This window comes from Cynoglossus semilaevis, chromosome 3 (genome assembly GCF_000523025.1).
Source record: "Cynoglossus semilaevis isolate Cse_v1.0 chromosome 3, Cse_v1.0, whole genome shotgun sequence".
Classification (NCBI taxonomy): Eukaryota; Metazoa; Chordata; class Actinopteri; order Pleuronectiformes; family Cynoglossidae; genus Cynoglossus; species Cynoglossus semilaevis.
This window is the reverse complement of record NC_024309.1, coordinates 14,954,102-14,971,866: the sequence shown is the minus strand read 5'-3', so window position 1 is coordinate 14,971,866 and position 17,765 is coordinate 14,954,102. Positions and strand designations below refer to the sequence as shown.

General features: G+C 43.5%; 1 protein-coding gene across 5 annotated transcripts in view; it reads right to left on the bottom strand.

Annotated features, from left to right (window-relative positions):
* cacnb2a (calcium channel, voltage-dependent, beta 2a) overlaps window positions 1–17,765 on the bottom strand; it is a 37,778-nt gene that overhangs the window by 15,448 nt on the left and 4,565 nt on the right. The window contains exon 1 of one of the 5 annotated variants that reach the window (XM_017031496.2): window positions 16,769–17,379. The exons of 2 other annotated variants lie outside the window; for them this stretch is intronic. In XM_017031496.2, the coding sequence (XP_016886985.1) occupies window positions 16,769–16,816 (48 nt within the window). In that variant the 5' untranslated portion in view covers window positions 16,817–17,379. Of the gene's footprint in view, window positions 1–4,887; window positions 5,337–16,768; window positions 17,380–17,765 lie in introns of those variants that run through there. 2 more of the 5 variants (XM_008308286.3, XM_008308289.3) reach the window with 2 other exon arrangements.

The window sequence follows — 17,765 nt, the reverse complement described above, 5'->3', positions numbered from 1 at the left end:
CCCCCGGGCCCCTGGGTGCGCGGTCTGCTGCTGCAGGTGCTGCTGCTGCAGGTGCTCCGGCTGAGTCCCGGTGTGAATCAGGTGGCAGGGAGTGATGCTCCTCAAACCAAATGTTTGATGCTTTGGCTTCAGGCTTCAGTCTCTCTCTCTCCTCCTCCTCAGCAGTGACAGCAGTAGATCTACAGTAGATGCTGCTGCTGCTGTTACTGCTGCTGCTACTGCTGTTGCTGCTGCTGCTGTTGCTGCTGCTGCTATTGCTGCTGCTGTTACTACTGCTGCTGTTACTGCTGTTACTATTGCTGCTGCTTCTACTGCTGCTGATGCTCTTCGTCCGAGTCTGTGCCTGTCAGTGTCTGTTCCTGCTGCTGCTGCCTCTACTGCTGCTGCTGCTACTGCTACTGCTGTTACTGCTGCTGCTGCTGCTGCTTCTACTGCTGCTGATGCTCTTCGTTCGAGTCTGTGCCTGTCAGTGTCTGTTCTGCGCATCTCGGTCATTCTGCCTCCCCTCTGTCTCCCCCTTTTCTCCTCCTCCTCTGACACTTCTTTTTCCTCCTCGCTGGACGACACCTACAGCGACTGATCTACTATGATATCAAACGACATCTATTCACCTCTCATCGATAATCATTAAAATAATTACATTAACAAGGCAGGAAATCTTCTATATCTAATGGTGAACATTCAGAGTAAAGCTGATGAATCATGAAGCACCTTTGAAGAATTCCTTCCATGTCTCCCTTCATCGACATCAAAGATATTGAAATATTTAAAAATACTTCAAAGAGGAAACTAAAACTACATTAGAGCCAAACAGAAGCGTTAAAATAAGAACTCGTCTGAACGAATGAGATGGTTTAAAATTCTACTGTTCTATTTTTAGAATCTCTTCTTCTTCTTCTTCTTCTTCCTTTGAGCCACAGGGGAAACAGATTTGAGGCTGAAACTGCTCTCATTTCTCGCCTGTCAGAACTGTGGTAATTTATTATACGTGTGGGGAGAATCAAAGAGCAACACATGACAAATTAGAACAATTGGAATGTTAAATGTTATTATCTTTGGAAAGGGTCAGAAAAAAATCTATGAATCTCCACTGGCCCATCATGCCCCTGTGTCTGACCCTTCATGAGGTCAAACAAGGTCAACAAGGTCGAGGGGTGGATGAAGGAAGAGGCGTCGCTCCCCGGGGAACAGTAACTGTAGATTAAAGGGTGACGTGCACATTTTTTTAGCTTCAAACGGACACAAATCCAACATGGAAGGTGACATTTGACTGAAGTAAGGTTTATATACATATATAAATGTTTCTTGTGGTAATAGTGAGCGGGTCACAGATGGTCACGAGCTGAGCTGCTCTCAGGGCTGGACAGTCCAGCTCTCAGGGCTCAGGACACAGACGCTTCAGTCATGGACCTGTGGAGCCGTGAGGGAGAAACACTGACAAAAACACAGCGTGACAGGAAGTGCCTTCAGGTGCAGTAACACCATCGACCACCGGAGCCGCTGCCACCCGTCAGTGACATCACTATTTCACTCGTACAACAAACACACGACGTGTAATAAATAGAACTCCCCACCGCGTCAATCACCGAGGGTCCAGCAGAAGAACAAAGCTTCATCGATATGAAATTATACGTCCAAACAACAACAACAACAACAACAACAACATGTGATTGTGACAATTCCCAAAGTGCAACAGGACGCTGTGAGACAAACGGTTTCTTTCGAGAAATCGCTCCACAAACGTGTTTACAGAATACTGCAAGAATTAAAAAAAAAAAGATACAAAAAAAAAACAGCCCACATCCACATGGACGTCATCACTATGGAAGCGCACGGCGCCAATTTGCACGAGAACACTTCTGTTCTGCATCACAACCGACCAATGAAGACGCAGCTCGTGCCAATGTTCGTGTTCAGCGCCGGCTGATGAAGCGTGGCTGACAATGGGCCGAGTGAGGGAACCAGCAGCTTCAAGCTCGGCGTGCCCGAGGCCCCCTTGGCCTGGCCCAAAGCCCCCCCCCCCCCCCGGCCCCCCCCCCCAGCCATCTGTCCATCACTGCCACTTCACTCAGTGCAACAAACAGTCAATTAAATCAAACCTTCGTCAAACAGAGACAATGAGAGACAACGGTCAGAGATGTGTGACTGTAATGAGGCTCGATTTACAAACGACGGAGCGGAGTGTGTGTGTGTGTGTGTGTGTTAACACCTGGGGAAAAGAGAGAGAGAGAGAGAGAGAGACATTTTAAAGAATGAGGGTGGAATAATTACAGCAAAGACAGATTGGCCACAGCCGTGACAAGGTGACACTGACGGACCAGTGAAAAACTGTTTACCCAGGATTCCATGTGCCTGTGCGTTAGATTAGTGCATCGTGTGTGTACTTCATCCGACTGAAGCTCAGAGGCTCAGTGACCGTCAGTCGGACGAGCTCACAGAAACACAGGTGAGGTTTATTTAAACAAACCTTTAACCACTTTAATATATATCACACATCCATCTGAGGTCACAGAAGGTCACAGAAGGTCACAGAAGGTCACAGAAGGATCATCTAAGACGTATCCACATAGCAGCTACGTGGTTCCAAACAACTATGATCAAAATTCACCAAAACATCATCATCTTTTATGATGTAAGGACTCAAACCAAGGAGTGAAGGTTTGGAGGAAATGTTTCTCTCAGTTGAACATAATCGTCTTAATTCTCCATAGACTTAGTGATAACTGTGGGAACGGTGGAGAGTCTGTGAATTGGCAAGAATCTGGTGATATGATACGTGTCGCGATACATGGGCAATGTTACAATATATTGAGATAAACTGCGTGGTGTGTGTGAACCTAGTCTGAGACTCTGTTCCATCTGAACATCAGTTCCTAACTCTGGAACAGAGGGATCTACATTTGGAATCACTAGAGAAGAAAGAAAAGAAAAAGAAAATGAACCAACACCAAACTGTCACTGTTTTTCTCCAAATGTTGTTCCTGATGTAAGAACAGCTAACACTGTTAGCATTAGGTAATGGCACACACCTACATGTAAACCCTGGGATCCTTACTCACGTAGCAGCTAGGCTAACCTGCTGTAGCTACAGTCGATACAACATAAGTGCACGATAAAGAGCTAATCCACTAACTATGATCAGCAGCAGCAGCAGCAGCATCACTGCTCTTATTAATACTGAGATCCCTTCACATTGATACCTACTTCGTCAATCCCCCCTCACCCCCACTCAACAGCTCCCCCTGTGGAACCAAAGCACTGTAACAGGATGACGGCCCATCAAGGGTATTGAGTTGTTGCTCTGCGCTGCTTCTTTCTGCTTGCGTCATCAATTTTCTGACAGCGTCCCGGTGTGCGGGGAAGGCGGCAGGTGATTGATGAGGACGGGCCGTAAGAGAGCAGAACCAGACGCTAAAGCAAAACACACACCGTCCTACAAATGGGCTCCAACAAAATGATTTCAGCCTCATTTATTTTATTTGGTACAATGATATATTCTGTACTTTGGACCAATTTTCCAGCTAAATCTGTGATTTATAATTAAAACAACGGGCTCGTTGCCAAAGGGACATGGGAATTCCCCAGGTTTGGAGGATAAATTATATACAAGCACATCTCTCTCTCTCTCTCTCTCTCTCTCTCTGGGTGAGCTTCTCTGCCTCTCCTTTTAGTCACATGTCCAATTATGTCTTCAGTCGTCCCAGTCCACTTCATCCTATCACAGACGTGGACTAGTGTCCGGTCCATTATATGGAACAAACAACCAATCAGACTCACAGCTATAATAATGATAATAATAATGACATATTTCAGGTCTGGACAACAAAGTTCTTGGAACATCTTGATGAACTTTATCTCAGGGGAAAGTGAAAACCCTCAGCTTGAATACTCAGCTATTACTGCAGTTTACTCTCAGACGGAGAGGTTCAGAGGATACAGTGAAACGTTTGGTATTTGTCGTTCGACTGGAGCACGTACAGTTCCTACAGTTCTGTGTCTTGTGACCGCTCATCCGTCCTTTACACAACAGGTGACGGGGACACTTCAGTTGCCCCGACAGACTGAACATTTGTTGTTGAGTTTTCCCAAACTGCTGCCCATAAAGAGAATCCTGACGTAGTCAAATTGGTCGTTCCCTCAGAGTCAGAAAGTAATTGGATTTCTCAGACCTAAGTGAAGGGTAACCTGATTAAAGAGCAATCAGGCAGATTAACAAGAATGGCAAAGAAGTGGCAAAAAAATAAAAAAAAATTTAAAAAAATTCTGAAGTCAAGCTGTTTGTTATTTAACACCCAAAACACATTTAACACAGAAATCAAAATTACATTAAAAAGTAATTTCTTAGAAGACACTAGTGACAAGAAAAAAAAACAACTTTTTTCCACCCAGTAAATATCCTTCAGTGGACGTATTAAAAACCAACTGTTGTGTTCTTGGTAACTGACTTTAAAATGAAACTCTATAAAAAACTTTTCAACTGAATTCCTCCAGTCTCGTCAGACTTTTGCCTTCCCATTTTATAAACTTGCAGAAGTCGTGCCATGAATGATTGCAATTTCACACTAGATTCATTCTTTCTTTTCTTTTCTTTTCTTTTTTTCGCCTCAGTAACGTATGCCAGAGAGTGAGCTCGTGTTTCTGAGAGCCTCTCTCTCTCTTCTACTATTACTCAGTAAAAGTGACAGGGGAGTAAACACAACTATGAGGTTTTAAAACGCTCTCAGAAACCTGCACAGATAAGCTCCATTCTCCTGCAGCTCCTGTGCTTCCTCTTTGTTCAGATGAAGAAAGGGAAGAGTGAGAGCTGAACGCCGGAGAGTCGAGCTCTGAGGAGAGAGAGTGAAGCCGTTCTCTCTCTCGTCAGAGAGTTTGTTTTCACAGACTTACCAGATCTGACTCCTCACTGCCGGAGTAATACATTTCTGTTTCAACAGACTCCGCCGTTCAGCCCGGCTGGGAGAACGTCTCCTCAGCTGCTCCCCATCTCCTCCACGAGCACAGGAACTCCTGCCAGCCTGGAGGAGAGCTTCACTCCCACAAATCCGTGTGTTCCGGCAACAAACGGGAACGTACTCGGCCCGAACCGAGGGAGACAAAGCTGCAGGAGACAACTTGGGTTCCTCTCTCTTTTTTTTTCTTTGGCCTACTTATGTCCCAGAGAGGGAGAGAAAAGACCAGCGTCTTTCCCACGCTGAAAGAACACTCCTTGAGAGCTCTGAAGCCATCCTCCAGACCCAAAAACAAGCCCCCTGCCCCTCTCTCCACCCACTCACAGTTAGGAAGTACGATCTCTGGCCAACAGGGCTGGCCTTAAAATTCCAGAAAGCACCAAAAGCAGCTGCAGACGCTTTTTATGTCTGTGTGTGAGTGTGTGATCTGGGGAGTTTACATGTGTTCCACTTTGCCTTAAAATCATCGCATGGTCTCCACACGTTCCCGGGACGCAAAAAAAAAAAAAAAAAAAAGAGAGAAATCAGGAAGTGATTATCTTCACTGCAATGTTATATATGTTTAACATAAATGGAAAAAAACCCTTCAGTTTGGTTTAACTTTTAATGCACAGGTTTTGAATGAATCAAACTGTCCCTGAATCTGCAAAGAACTTCATCCATGTTTGAATGATCCGACATCAGAGACTTTGAGGTGGTGATGTGCACTCTGTCTTCCCACTGCTCCTACGTCAGAGGCTGCCGACTCTAGGATGATAAATTTTCTCTACGAGCTGTAAAACATGAGTCAATAAACGAGTTTGGAAATTGTCCCGGCTGAATCATGGATTTCAAGAAATGAAACAATAACTTATTGAAAGTAAAACAACACAGAGTCAAGAGAGAGATGGATTTGGAGAAGAGGAGGAGGAGGCAGTGAGGTATCTGTACTGATGGTAAGTGCTGTCAAAGTAGAAGAAACTAAATGCTAACTATACTGCTGAAAAAAAATAAAGAAAAATAAACTACAACGTTCATTTAATATGTGTTTCTGTTCAGGTCTTAAATTCCAGTTGGGATGAAATGTTTTCTGTGCAGCACAATCTACTGTAAATCCTAGATTATATTGTCTTTGATCGGGGTTTACCCCTTTCTGGGGATTATCATCCAGGACACGTGCACGACACGTGACCAAGTGACGACGGTTACGACCAGTAGAGGAGCTACAACTTAAGTTTTTATGGTTCATGGCTTGACTAATAAACCCACTGTGGCCACGTGCTGTGTGGTGTATTTGATCTGATGGAAGGTCGAAGGTCACATGTGAGGTACTTTCCACATCAATTCAAAAGATCCAGAACAAGGAGACGTTTGGTGTCATAGCTTCTCAGCTGTAACATGTTTGTGGTCCATACCAAGGCCCCGCGGGGGAACACGAGGTCAGGGCAAATGAAAATGAAAAAAAAAAACAGATACTAATTATGTTCCGCCCCAAAGGCAAAAAACATTCACATGCTGGGTGACGACAGCTGATCAGGACATGTGATCACGGGTCAAGTAGATTCTTACCAAAACAACATTGTGACGAACAAAAACAGTTTAATTCTGTGCTGGGAGAACACGGTACCAGAGACACATTATTATATATTGATCGGTACAGTACTACGCACACGCTCGGCCAATCAGTTGACGGATATGCACATTCAGCGAATAACAGCAACTGGATTATAAAAGTGGAATAAATACACAACATCCCAACTGTTTTTTTTATATTATAACAACAATGAATTATAATTTGAACTTCAGAAAAATCAGAATCCGCCAAAAAAATTGCAACCAGGTCATCTCGGTGGATGAGGGACAGATCAGACTGATGGTTTAAACCAACCATAAACCAAAGTATCTACGAAGAGTCCGATGGGACGTTACAGAGTTCATCATCTTCCCACTGTGTCTGTTAATTAGCTAATTATAAAATTCTAGCAGAGAGTAACTCTGACGGAGTCGCTGACAGAAACTGAAACCAAATCATCTGGTTCTGACGTGAAGTGTCTCATAAAAAAACAGAAACAACATCAACACGTCTTTGTCTTCTCTAAAATGTTCCACGACAAGAGGTCGAGTTTGTGTGGACGGTGGAACGGCAGAGTTTGTGAAGATCACTACTGGGCTGAAATATGTTACCATTGGATCATTGAGAACCTGTCACAAAGGGGGGGGGGGGCTCCTCCAATGGGGTTGTTGCCTTGCCAAGAATGCAATTAACCAAATGAATCTCTCTCCAGGAGGACTTCCAGGAGCTGCTGGATAAATCTTTGTGTCCCAACATGAAGCCAGGGCTGTTCAGTTCAAGAACTGTAGTCATGTGGTTCAGTTGATGCAGTAAAAGATAACGAAAGAGTCCAAAGTGTTAATGTTGCTAATGATGAAACCTACGTTTTTGTTTCACAGGAGCAACACTGACCTCTACCTGCTGGTACTGGTCTTTACTGATGAAGTATCTTAATATTAAGGCACGGTCGTGTTAGACTGTGATGAATTACAATCACTTTCAATGGTGTTTATCCAAAACTGTAAACGTTTGACAGCCCTAGTTTTTTTTCACACACTCCCTGATCACCCTGTTCACCGTCTCATTTCTGGATCACACGGTGTTTGCAGGCTGTAGGTTACAGGAGAAGCATCTCTGTAGTTCAGCCTGTCCAACTCTTTAAACGTTTAAAGGTTTTAATCACTGCTTTTCCAGGGAGGAGTATTATTAGACTCAGAGTGGAGAAAGGAGCACCGGGGCTGATGTGACCGTGATTCACATCTAACGAAACCTCCGGGGGCCGGCTGCCAGCATCTGACTGAGGTTACCTAGCTACAACACACGGCGGGCCACTCGAGCCCTGGGACCATCTCTAATTACAGACGAAGAGCCAGAGCCAGAGAGGGGAAACCAGGGGAAACCAGGGAGAGAGAGAAAAGAAAAAGAGAGAATGAAAAAAAAGAAGAGTTGATGGATAATGAGAGAACGAGAGCCCCATTGAATGAAAATGAAAAACAGTGTGTGGTGAAATGAATGAATGAATGAATAAATCAAGTAAATGTCCAGATAGAAGCTTACCCATCCCATGATGTGTTTAGGCTGCGGGGACAGAGGCAGCGTATCAAGCATGGCCAAGGGAATGAAAACCATGAGCTGGGAGTTGGTGGACATCAGAGTCGATGACTTCTGAAGCGCCCACACCAACAACAGTCAGGAGCGTTTGGCAGTTTTTGCAGAGCAGTGTGTGTGTGGCGCTAAGTGAGTCTCTTCACGCTTTCTGAACACATCAACACATTGGCTGTCCCACATTGAGTCACAGACTGGCCGAACGGAGATGGGTGTGAGCAAAACAGCCACGTATGGGTCAGGAGAACAAAGACAGAGACGCACTCTGCTGTACGTAAACACACCTTCACATCACATCACGTTGATCAACTTCATCCAGATCATAAACGTCTTCCTGTCAAAGTCAGATTTGTCAGTGTCCACAGTATAAATAAAAAAACAAGCTTCACTGTGAAGCTGTAATCACCCAAACGACATTTTGCTTGAAATATTTCGTAATCAAACTTTGCTGAGGCTGATCCCGCCATCCTCAGTGATAATCTTTCAGTTCAGACACAATAATCTGCTGTGGCTCAAACTGTACGTCAGCCTGCAGCCACAGGGGGCGCACTTTGGCTCCTGTCTCATGACTTACTCCCATGAAATTACTGCTTCTTCTATGGAGAGGATTCAAATCAGCTACAGCCATTTATAGCCATAAACATCACAGCAAAGACTGAGGTCAAAAGGTCGAGAGGAAAAGAGAAGAAAAAAACAGTTTGTTTACATCCAGTTTTAGGACCGGGTGTTAATTCATGGACTAAATTAGTGACGCCAAATGGAACAGAAGTCTCCAGTACAGTCAGTGTTTAATTACATCATCTGCTCACAATGTTCTCATTTGTTTACATAACCTTTAACACAGACAGTACTGGCCAACTGGTGACGAGCAGAGCTATCATTCAAGTTCTGTAGAACTCCAAAAAAAACCAAAACAAATAGCATTATTATTATTACTAAACCTGTTTAGCTGCAGCAAAGCAACATAGCCATTACGTATGTCTTCTTTGTCTCTGCCAAAAGAGGATTTGTGTTTGACCTGCACTTACAGCACCCTCTGCTGCAAACTACTAAAGACTAAAGTCTAAATGGTAATTGAATATTCTTTGAACACAGCAAGTGAATCAGTCTTAGCACTGTTCGTACTATTTGCAGGGAATTAACAATTACTAAAGCTTTGAAAACAGAAATATAAGATGGCGGTGCCTTCAACAACGTAGATCACTGTGTTAAACTCTTTTTATATAAATATGTGAGAGGAATACAAAAGCTTTTTGTGTCAGTGACAACCTGACGACATTGTAAATGCCAAGAAAAGTAACACTACATTATTAAAAAAAGAAAAAAAAGAACTCAGATTAAATCACACTGCCATCAGCGATCTAAAAAAACAAAAGCTGCAGGAGCTTCAGGTCCGTTATCTACACTGGAAAAAGTAAGACGACCCTGCAGATTGACTTTCACCTACAGCCAAGCGCGGTGTGTATAAAACACAGACACAGACCATGATTAAAACCTAAGCTCTGTTTATATGTCAACTGTGATGATAAAGTAAAGGCTGATGAAGCCCAAACCTCACAGACTGGCTGAACACCAAGCTGTGACAAAAACATAATAATACACCACACAGCAAAGTAATCCACAAAATCCAATTCTTCCAGATGGAACACAACGGCAACGGTTACGAGCTTCGAGAACAAAAACAGTAATCTGCTGACGAAGAGACACAGGGGAACAAGTTGTATTTACCTTTTGTTTTTTTTTGTTTACCGACTTCTTCTTAGACATGCTCCTTCGCCAACAATGTCCACAACACCTGCGGTGCCTCCCTGTCCAACAGTGACTGCAATGAATTATGCAGAAGCCTTTGGTTTTTGTTCAGAGTACCATGACATGTGCTGCTGTCATTAAACCAACCTCACAGGCTCACAGTTAGGACGAGACGACACCGACTGTTACCGACGTGTCACTGTTCAGGTGATACGCAAAGCAGTTGGAAACGAGATGCGGTCATCCTCAAGAGCTCCTCCAACAGGACGCGCTGTGCCTGACACGGACACAAGCCCGATGAGAGCGGTCCAGGGTATTAAGAGCTGTGCATCGTCATGGTTAGTGCTCTTCTTCAGCCGTGCAGGCATTAGGCTTTCATTTATCTACTGATAATGTCGTTAGAACACACTTAAAATTCATTAACACTTATCAAATATGTTACTTGTTCTTGTGTAGTATCACACAAAGTGTGTGTGTGTGTGTGTGTGTGTGTGTGGTGATGGGCTGCAGTGTCAAACATGTGACCTCCTGCAGCTGTGTATTCTTAGGCTGACAGTCAGGCAGTAGCATCACCATCTGGAGTCCTAATCCCCCCCGGCGATGCCCACTCCTCTGATTATGATGTTAACCCTCAGTGTCACTACATTTACTGGACTGGGATCAGATATGTGCACTGGAAACATTGTCTCATATTTGACTAAAGTTAAAAAATAAATAAGAGGATGTGATGTTGGATTTCCTTCCAAAAATCACTTTTGGTTCAATTTTTTTTGCTTCACTTGTAGAAAAAAAATAATCTAATCAACAGCTATTTTACAATTAAGATCATTCTTAAAACATGTTTTTTAAGAGTTTAGTTTAACACTTACATCCAGCTTAAGTCTAAGTTTCATCCTTACTGTTCGAATCCAAAGGTTTTGAAGATAAAAAGTAATAAAAACATAATTTCTGATCTTAAATTTAACAGTAAACTTAAATTTTAAACAGTTAATTCTGCAAGTTCAACATATCCAAAAAGGCATTTTTAAATAGTAATTAGTTTAGTTCTGTTTTTTTTTTTTCTCTTTCTTTGTCTCATATTGTTAACTGAAGTGTTCAGTACATATATGTGACATCAGCTGGTTAAACTGTGGCTTCCTCCACTCCACTACAGTGAAATTAGGCACCGAGGTACTTTAAGGTAACCTGTGGTAACTCAGTTTTACAGCCCTGTCAGTGCAGGTTCACAGTGAGGACAGAAAGCCGCGCTGTAAGAGGAAACGTCAGCAGCATTAGTCATGATCTAAGGTGAAGCGGAAAAACGTTTGCCTTCATAAGAAAACACATCAATACAGATCTCAAATGTGAGAGGAGGTTCAAAAGATCACAACATGATGTGAATGTGGAGAGTTACAGCAGTTTATACACAATGACTCTGGTCATGTGACAAACTCTGTGGTGTAACGTCTACAATACCGAGGCAGACACGTCAGGATACAAGGAAAAAAAATAAAAGGTGCGTTTTGTAGTAACTCTGCACTGACTCCCCCCTCACGCCCCCTGCTCCACCCCCTTTTTCTCCATCCAAGTAGCTGATTTCATCCTGGTGAAGCCACTCTCACTCTAATCCTCTCTGATCCGCCAGCAGAGAGTCAGATATCAGGCTTTTACATTTCTAAAAAAAATATGGTAACACAATTAAAATTAAAACAACATAAATTTAAGAGACTGTGCCATAATGTGAAATAGTCTCCAACTCATCCTCCAACTGCCCCCAATAAACATGTAGTGAATTACATTTCACCTAAAACGCACAAGCCATCACTTACCCATGAAACGTTTTTATTCTTGGTTTGTCTGATCATGGCAGCGACAGCAGGTGCAGCAGGAGGAGCCCTCTCCTCAGCAGATTTTAATGCCACTGCCTGGTGCGTGGGCAGGTCTGAGCAGGATCGGGGTCGCTGGCCGAGGGCACCTGGTGGTGGCGCTCAGCCATAGGTCCTCATCGGTCCTGCAAACTTGCAAGTCCAGTTTTCCTGCTCTTACTGAACAGAGCATCTGTCATCCAGGATCAGGACACCGGTCCACCAGCAGGAGGAGATGGTTGGATCTTTTAGAGAGCTTCCTCGCATCAAAACTCTCTCTCAACTCTCCACAGAGTGACCTGATGGACTGATTATGTATTCAAGCCCAGTATGAATATGAAACATCCCGGCAACTTTAACCCCGCCCCGCTGAGCCGAGGCAAGCACCCAATAGTAAAGCTGCGTGTGAAGCAGATTTCTGCGGACAGCTCCATCAGTGAGCTCACAGAAGCATCAGCTGGGTCTATGGTGGTGACAGGCTGCCGGACCGACTGGGTGCGTTAATAAAAAAAGAAAAAAAAAAAACAACAACAGATGTACTACAACCCTTTCATCACCAACTGAAGCCATTAATTTTTTTCTTTTTGCTGTTTACTGTCTACTCACTTTCTCTACTCCACCCTCCCTTCCCTTTTTTTCCTCCGGGGGTTGTTTCCTTACCTGGCTGGTAGTTGTTGTCACAAATCCACTGGTGCTAGGAGACAATTACCCCGAGACACAGAGGACGAAGATGCTAAGTGAAAGTTGTAACCTCCAATGAAATATACACTTCAGTTTAGCACCAGTTTTTTTTCCAGATCTATTTCGTCTTCTTCTGTCCTGTGTCACCAACTCCTCTCCACACAGTCCATCATTTTCAGTGGTGTCATATAGTATGTAACAAATCCACTATCTTTCCTCGACACATGTCCCAACACTGCCAGAGTCACCAAACCAAAAATCATGGAAGGTCTCACAACCATTCAGTTAACCCTGCATCAACAATCCAACATGATTCATATACCATCATTTCTGGCACAACTCTGATGTACTTTTCTGCCACTTATGACTACCTCATACATTAACGGTAGCTTTTTCTTCCTTGGTCTTCTCCTTCACCTTCTGAAGATCAACACAGACCACAGACTTGTTGGACATTAACTAATTATTACCTGTGCGTTGTCAGTATTTGATGTAGCCATTTTGTTTACCCTCATTTTATGGATGTTATTCCTTGTGTGGTGTCAGCGGCTGAACTATTTTCTTAGTTGTACGCTTCGCAACCTTAACCCGTTTCAATGTCTGTTTTTCTAATTAATTGTCTCTAGCATCCATATGGGCTGGCAACAGCCCTCTGGTACACAGGGTTGTCTTCATCTTTCTGCCGTTAATTGGCCTTAAAGAACATCTGCTCCTGTTTAAAGTGATGCTCGGTTTGGCCTCGCTGCCCTGGATGTTTGAGGTGCCAGTATAATGGGCGTGAGCTGAGCACACACACACTCCTTCATCTCCCTGCAGGCAGCACTGTCCTTTCTTGTGCAGACTTTATGACCTCCCCAAGTTGTAACTGCAATAAAGTGTCACCCCTGTGAAGGCAGTGGGGAGTGAAGATGAAGGTGTCGGGACCAGGATCAGGGAAAGAAGGCAAGGATCATTTATTTGTTTAATTGATCGAACATACGCCCTTGTACTAAACTCTAAAGAGACAATAAATAATAAATAAATAAATTAAGAAAACTCAACTGATCTGCATGATCTTTGTACTTCTACAGTTCAAGCCTCGCTCTTCAGCCTCACAGTGAGTTGATAGATTGTGCTCAAGTAGCAAAATGTAAGTAAATCCAGGACATTCCTCAGAGCCTCTGTTGCCAATTAGCTGCTCAGTTTCTGGACACTTCCACAGGACTCTGGAAATGTGAAAGGAGCCATAATTACTGCCAAGGAAACCCTTCTCCAGTATGTGCTGTGCTGGCCTGACTCTACTCACTGGGCGTGCTTCCCAAAGCCTGGAAAACTGGGAATTCCAGGTCAATCGTTTGTCATGGGAGATTAGCTCACCACTAGCACACAAAGCTCAGTGTTTTCTGGGAAAAATTATAGGCTTTTACGTTCTGCTCCGGGTCTGGGTCTATTCTCATTCTTTGTGTGGTTACTTGGTCATCGCACAGATATTTGACGATTTTTAGTAAAGACTGGTTCAAAGATTCAGATAAACCTCAAATTCTAAATGGGGAGTTTGATTGGCCGGTAAATTAAAATGTTTGACAGTTGACAGGGGTTCAATAAATACATGTGTTCATCAAGGAAGAAGATACTGCATTTAATTCACAGTGTTTCAAAAGTCCTAGTCAAAGACAAAACCTTAAAAAAAGGTCTATACAAACCACTAGATTCACAAACAATACTTAGATCATTTTAAAAATCTACACAGAACAAAGAGGTAGTTTCTAGAGATTTGCTTCCAGCAATAATCAATGTCCTCCAAAGCATATTCAGAAAAGCAAATCCTGCCAAATAGCATCTTCAAGACTACAACAGCCTGAAACTTATAAGTTCCATTATTTCCTGCGACTGAATCAATGTTCAGTTTTTAAACTATGTGACCAAATCAAGTTGCAAAAAAGAAACAACTAAACCACATGACCATCTGTAACTCCTTAAAATTATCCATCGAGAATAAATTCTTTAAGAATTCAAATCAATCTTATCCTGAAGGAGTTCGTGCAATTAACTATAAACAGTCCAGGAAGCAGTTTTTGTTAAATGTATGTTGTTTTGTTGATGTGTGTCAAATAGAAGAAAAGTAAAGCCCTAGACATTTTATTTATGAAAATAAAATGTATATTTTATTTTGTTTTATCTGGTGCTACATTCTGAACGTCAAGCACTGCATTTTCCCCCACAGAGAGCAAGAGCGCCCAAATAACAAAGACGTGCTGGTGGAGCTGGGCCTGCTGTCTTCAATTAGCCGAGTTTCCGTGAGGATTGTCTGGGACTGGCTGCTCAGTCTGTCAGACGGAGTCCCATCCGGCTGGGTCTCCGTGCTGCACATTCCACTGAAAGCGGAATTGTGTTCCAGCCCATTTCAGACGTAAAGCAGCGGTTTGGGGCTGTGTATTGGAAACATGTGAGAGGAGTGTCACAGAAAGACTGGTGTGTCACGGCAGCTGAGGTCCTCTCAAGGTCAGCTGGCTTCAGGTCTGGTCCTGACCGCACGCATTATATTAATATGAACGCGCTCGGTTTGTGCACATTAAACACAAACACATGTCACAGATGATGAGATGTCCATCTCAAACGGTTTGTTTTAGTACAAATACCTCTCTCTCACACACGCGGCGTTCCTGTCTGCAGTGTCAGCAGCTGGGTCGACACTAATCCACACATCAGCTGAATTAAAGCTTACTCAGTTGTACAATCAGTGTTGATCCAACCCACTGATGGCGTGTTACACAAAACCACATTCTGTAACCAAACAATAGTGGTCTGCACGGACCTACGACAACATTTGCTTGTCAACAATACTTGGGGTGAAGTTCTTCTCCCAGTTCAAAAGCTACATTATGCTCATATTATTTTTTTTCCTTCAAAATGCAGCTTTAAGACACCTGGTTTATCACTTATAGACCTCACTGTCTGACCTTTGCGTAATCTTTATATTATAAAGAAACCTGGCTGGATGTTATGACTGTATGAGTGTGTCAGATTCATTAACCTTTAGCCACGACTGGCCAAGTCGTCAGAGGTAAGATTTTTATTTTAGCATTTTTCAGTCAGCCAAAAGTCAGTATCCCAGGGAAGGACTTGTAAAATCCCAAATCTCTTTTCATTCTTTCAACGTTTCTCTCTCTCATTCTAACCATCTTCCTACCTTTAACTGCAGCCATCTGGGACATTCTAGAGTCTAAAAACAGCTCAGTTTAAGTGCAACCCCACTTTATGTCAGCGCAGATGAAAAAGCCACTGCAGGAAGTCGTGTTCCCATCCTTGTTAGTAGCCTGGATGTGTGGTTAATCACAGGGTAATGCCTTTTAATGGCTTTTATGGGTTAATTATTACCACTAACTAAGTGCATTTGGTCTCAGAACTTTTTATCTGCGGTGGGCTGAGCTCAGAACATTTTGTCCTACAGACCAGTGAGCTTCTGTCTGAGGTAATACGGCTTGAAAAACACTTCATGAAAACTTAATTTCTGAGCCTTTATCTCTGCCAGGGAATGCTGGAGTTTTAACAGATGAGTGTGTGTGTGCTTGTGTGTGAGCGACAGAAGTGTTATACCGCCATCTAGTGGTACAGTTAAACTCGAAGTGCAGTACTGTGTTAGAAGATTTATCTGCAGTTCTTTACAGTACCTATGTGGATGGGGAAGGGGGGGGGGGGGGGGGGGGGGGGGGGGGGGGGGGGGCAGGATCAACATTTGAACAAAGCTGATTAAGAGCTGCAGAGAAAACACCACCTCAGTCAAGGTAGTATTCTGACTGGAAACGACCAACGGAATCACAGCATAGAGGACAAAACAGGTGACAAAGCTGCACATATCACAATTTCTCCCTAGTCCGTAGTCAAACCTGTTTGCAGATAAACAACAACAGTGCCCTCTGAGTGCCTCTTCACATGAGCTCCAACATTTCATTCATTCTCTACAGAAATTAGCACAAAAAGGAGACGTGGACATACAGGCAAACTGAATAAAGCCAGGGACTGTAGAGAATTAAAAACCAAAACAGAAAAAGCCCAGTGCTGAGAAACAAAACCTTAGAATAGATATTAAAGATTGATTATATCTGTAAGGACAGAGCGGAGCTCTGCAGAACAGTGAGACTGTTCAGGACTGGATGGGAGTGCACACACATCACAGAACATTGACCACATGAGAGAAAACTGGTTCAGGTCTGAAGAACAGTTACTGTAAAATCTGCCTTATCGACAGGAAAGTTGTGCAGGCATCTGCAGAAACCCTGTGTGAATTATTCATACACTACAGCACGTCCTGAAACATCACCATCATCATCATCTTCATCAGCAGCAGCATCGTCACAGAACCCATAGAACACGTTCATCCACATTCAGTGGATCTCTTATCATGACAACACGTTGATCAATCAACTCACATATGGAAGCTGTGCTCTCCGGCGATGGCCCAGCCCACAGCACGGCATGAAGGGGACCAGGGCGAGGAGGAGCAAATGGCTGTCTCACAGACTCTCTGTCAGCCAGCGGCATCTGCTCAGCCTCGGTCCATGCCGCCACACTTGGCCCACGGGGGGGTGTGCACATCCAAAAGATGCAGGAGGAAGATGAGGACTGGTGTTTCCACTTCAATCCCCAATATCACCTCAGCTACTCCCAACTTAGAAACTCAGCCGGCTCTCATGTCTGCTCCTCTCTTGCTGCAGTGTTCACAAGAAAAAAATTAACCTTCAAACTCCAAATCTGACAAGATTCTCTGCAGTACTGCGATGCCGTGGCTAGGTGTACAGTTGCAGGCTGGTACCCCTTATCATCACACACACTCAGGTTCCCTCTCAGCAGGAGGAGGAGGAGGTGGTGCAGCCCCCAGTGTCCTTTATTGACTGCTCTTACTTGTTCTCAAACGGAGGGGGTGAGGGGTTGGGGGGTTTACTCCCTTCATGCTTCGTTCTTCTCTTAATTTATACAAAAATCCCAAGAACTGTGTCCAACTAACAAACACCTTCAGGAGAACTTGTTCCCAGCCCCACTATGATGATCAGACAACTCCGTCTGTCTGTTCATTATCCTGTGTTTTACAGTCATTTGCTAAATTGTATTAACCTTCAGACTGTGTTTATAATGAGGATAATGAATCCACCATAATCTACATTATGGGGGGGGAGTAATCAAAGCACATCCTGTATGTAGTTCAGCTGCAGTTCTGCAGCTAAAGCCAAAAACAAGATTTTAAAATTATTTTCAAGATTTGCTCCCACTGTGGCAGCTACATCAAGACATGAATGAATTCAAATTTGAAGTCACTATTTCTGTACTTATCCACACAAGTCCCAAAAACAAACAATCAGACAGGACGATAAAGGCAGGCGGAGAGGGGGACTTCCTGTCAACACCACACCCTGCCCCACAGGCTTTTAT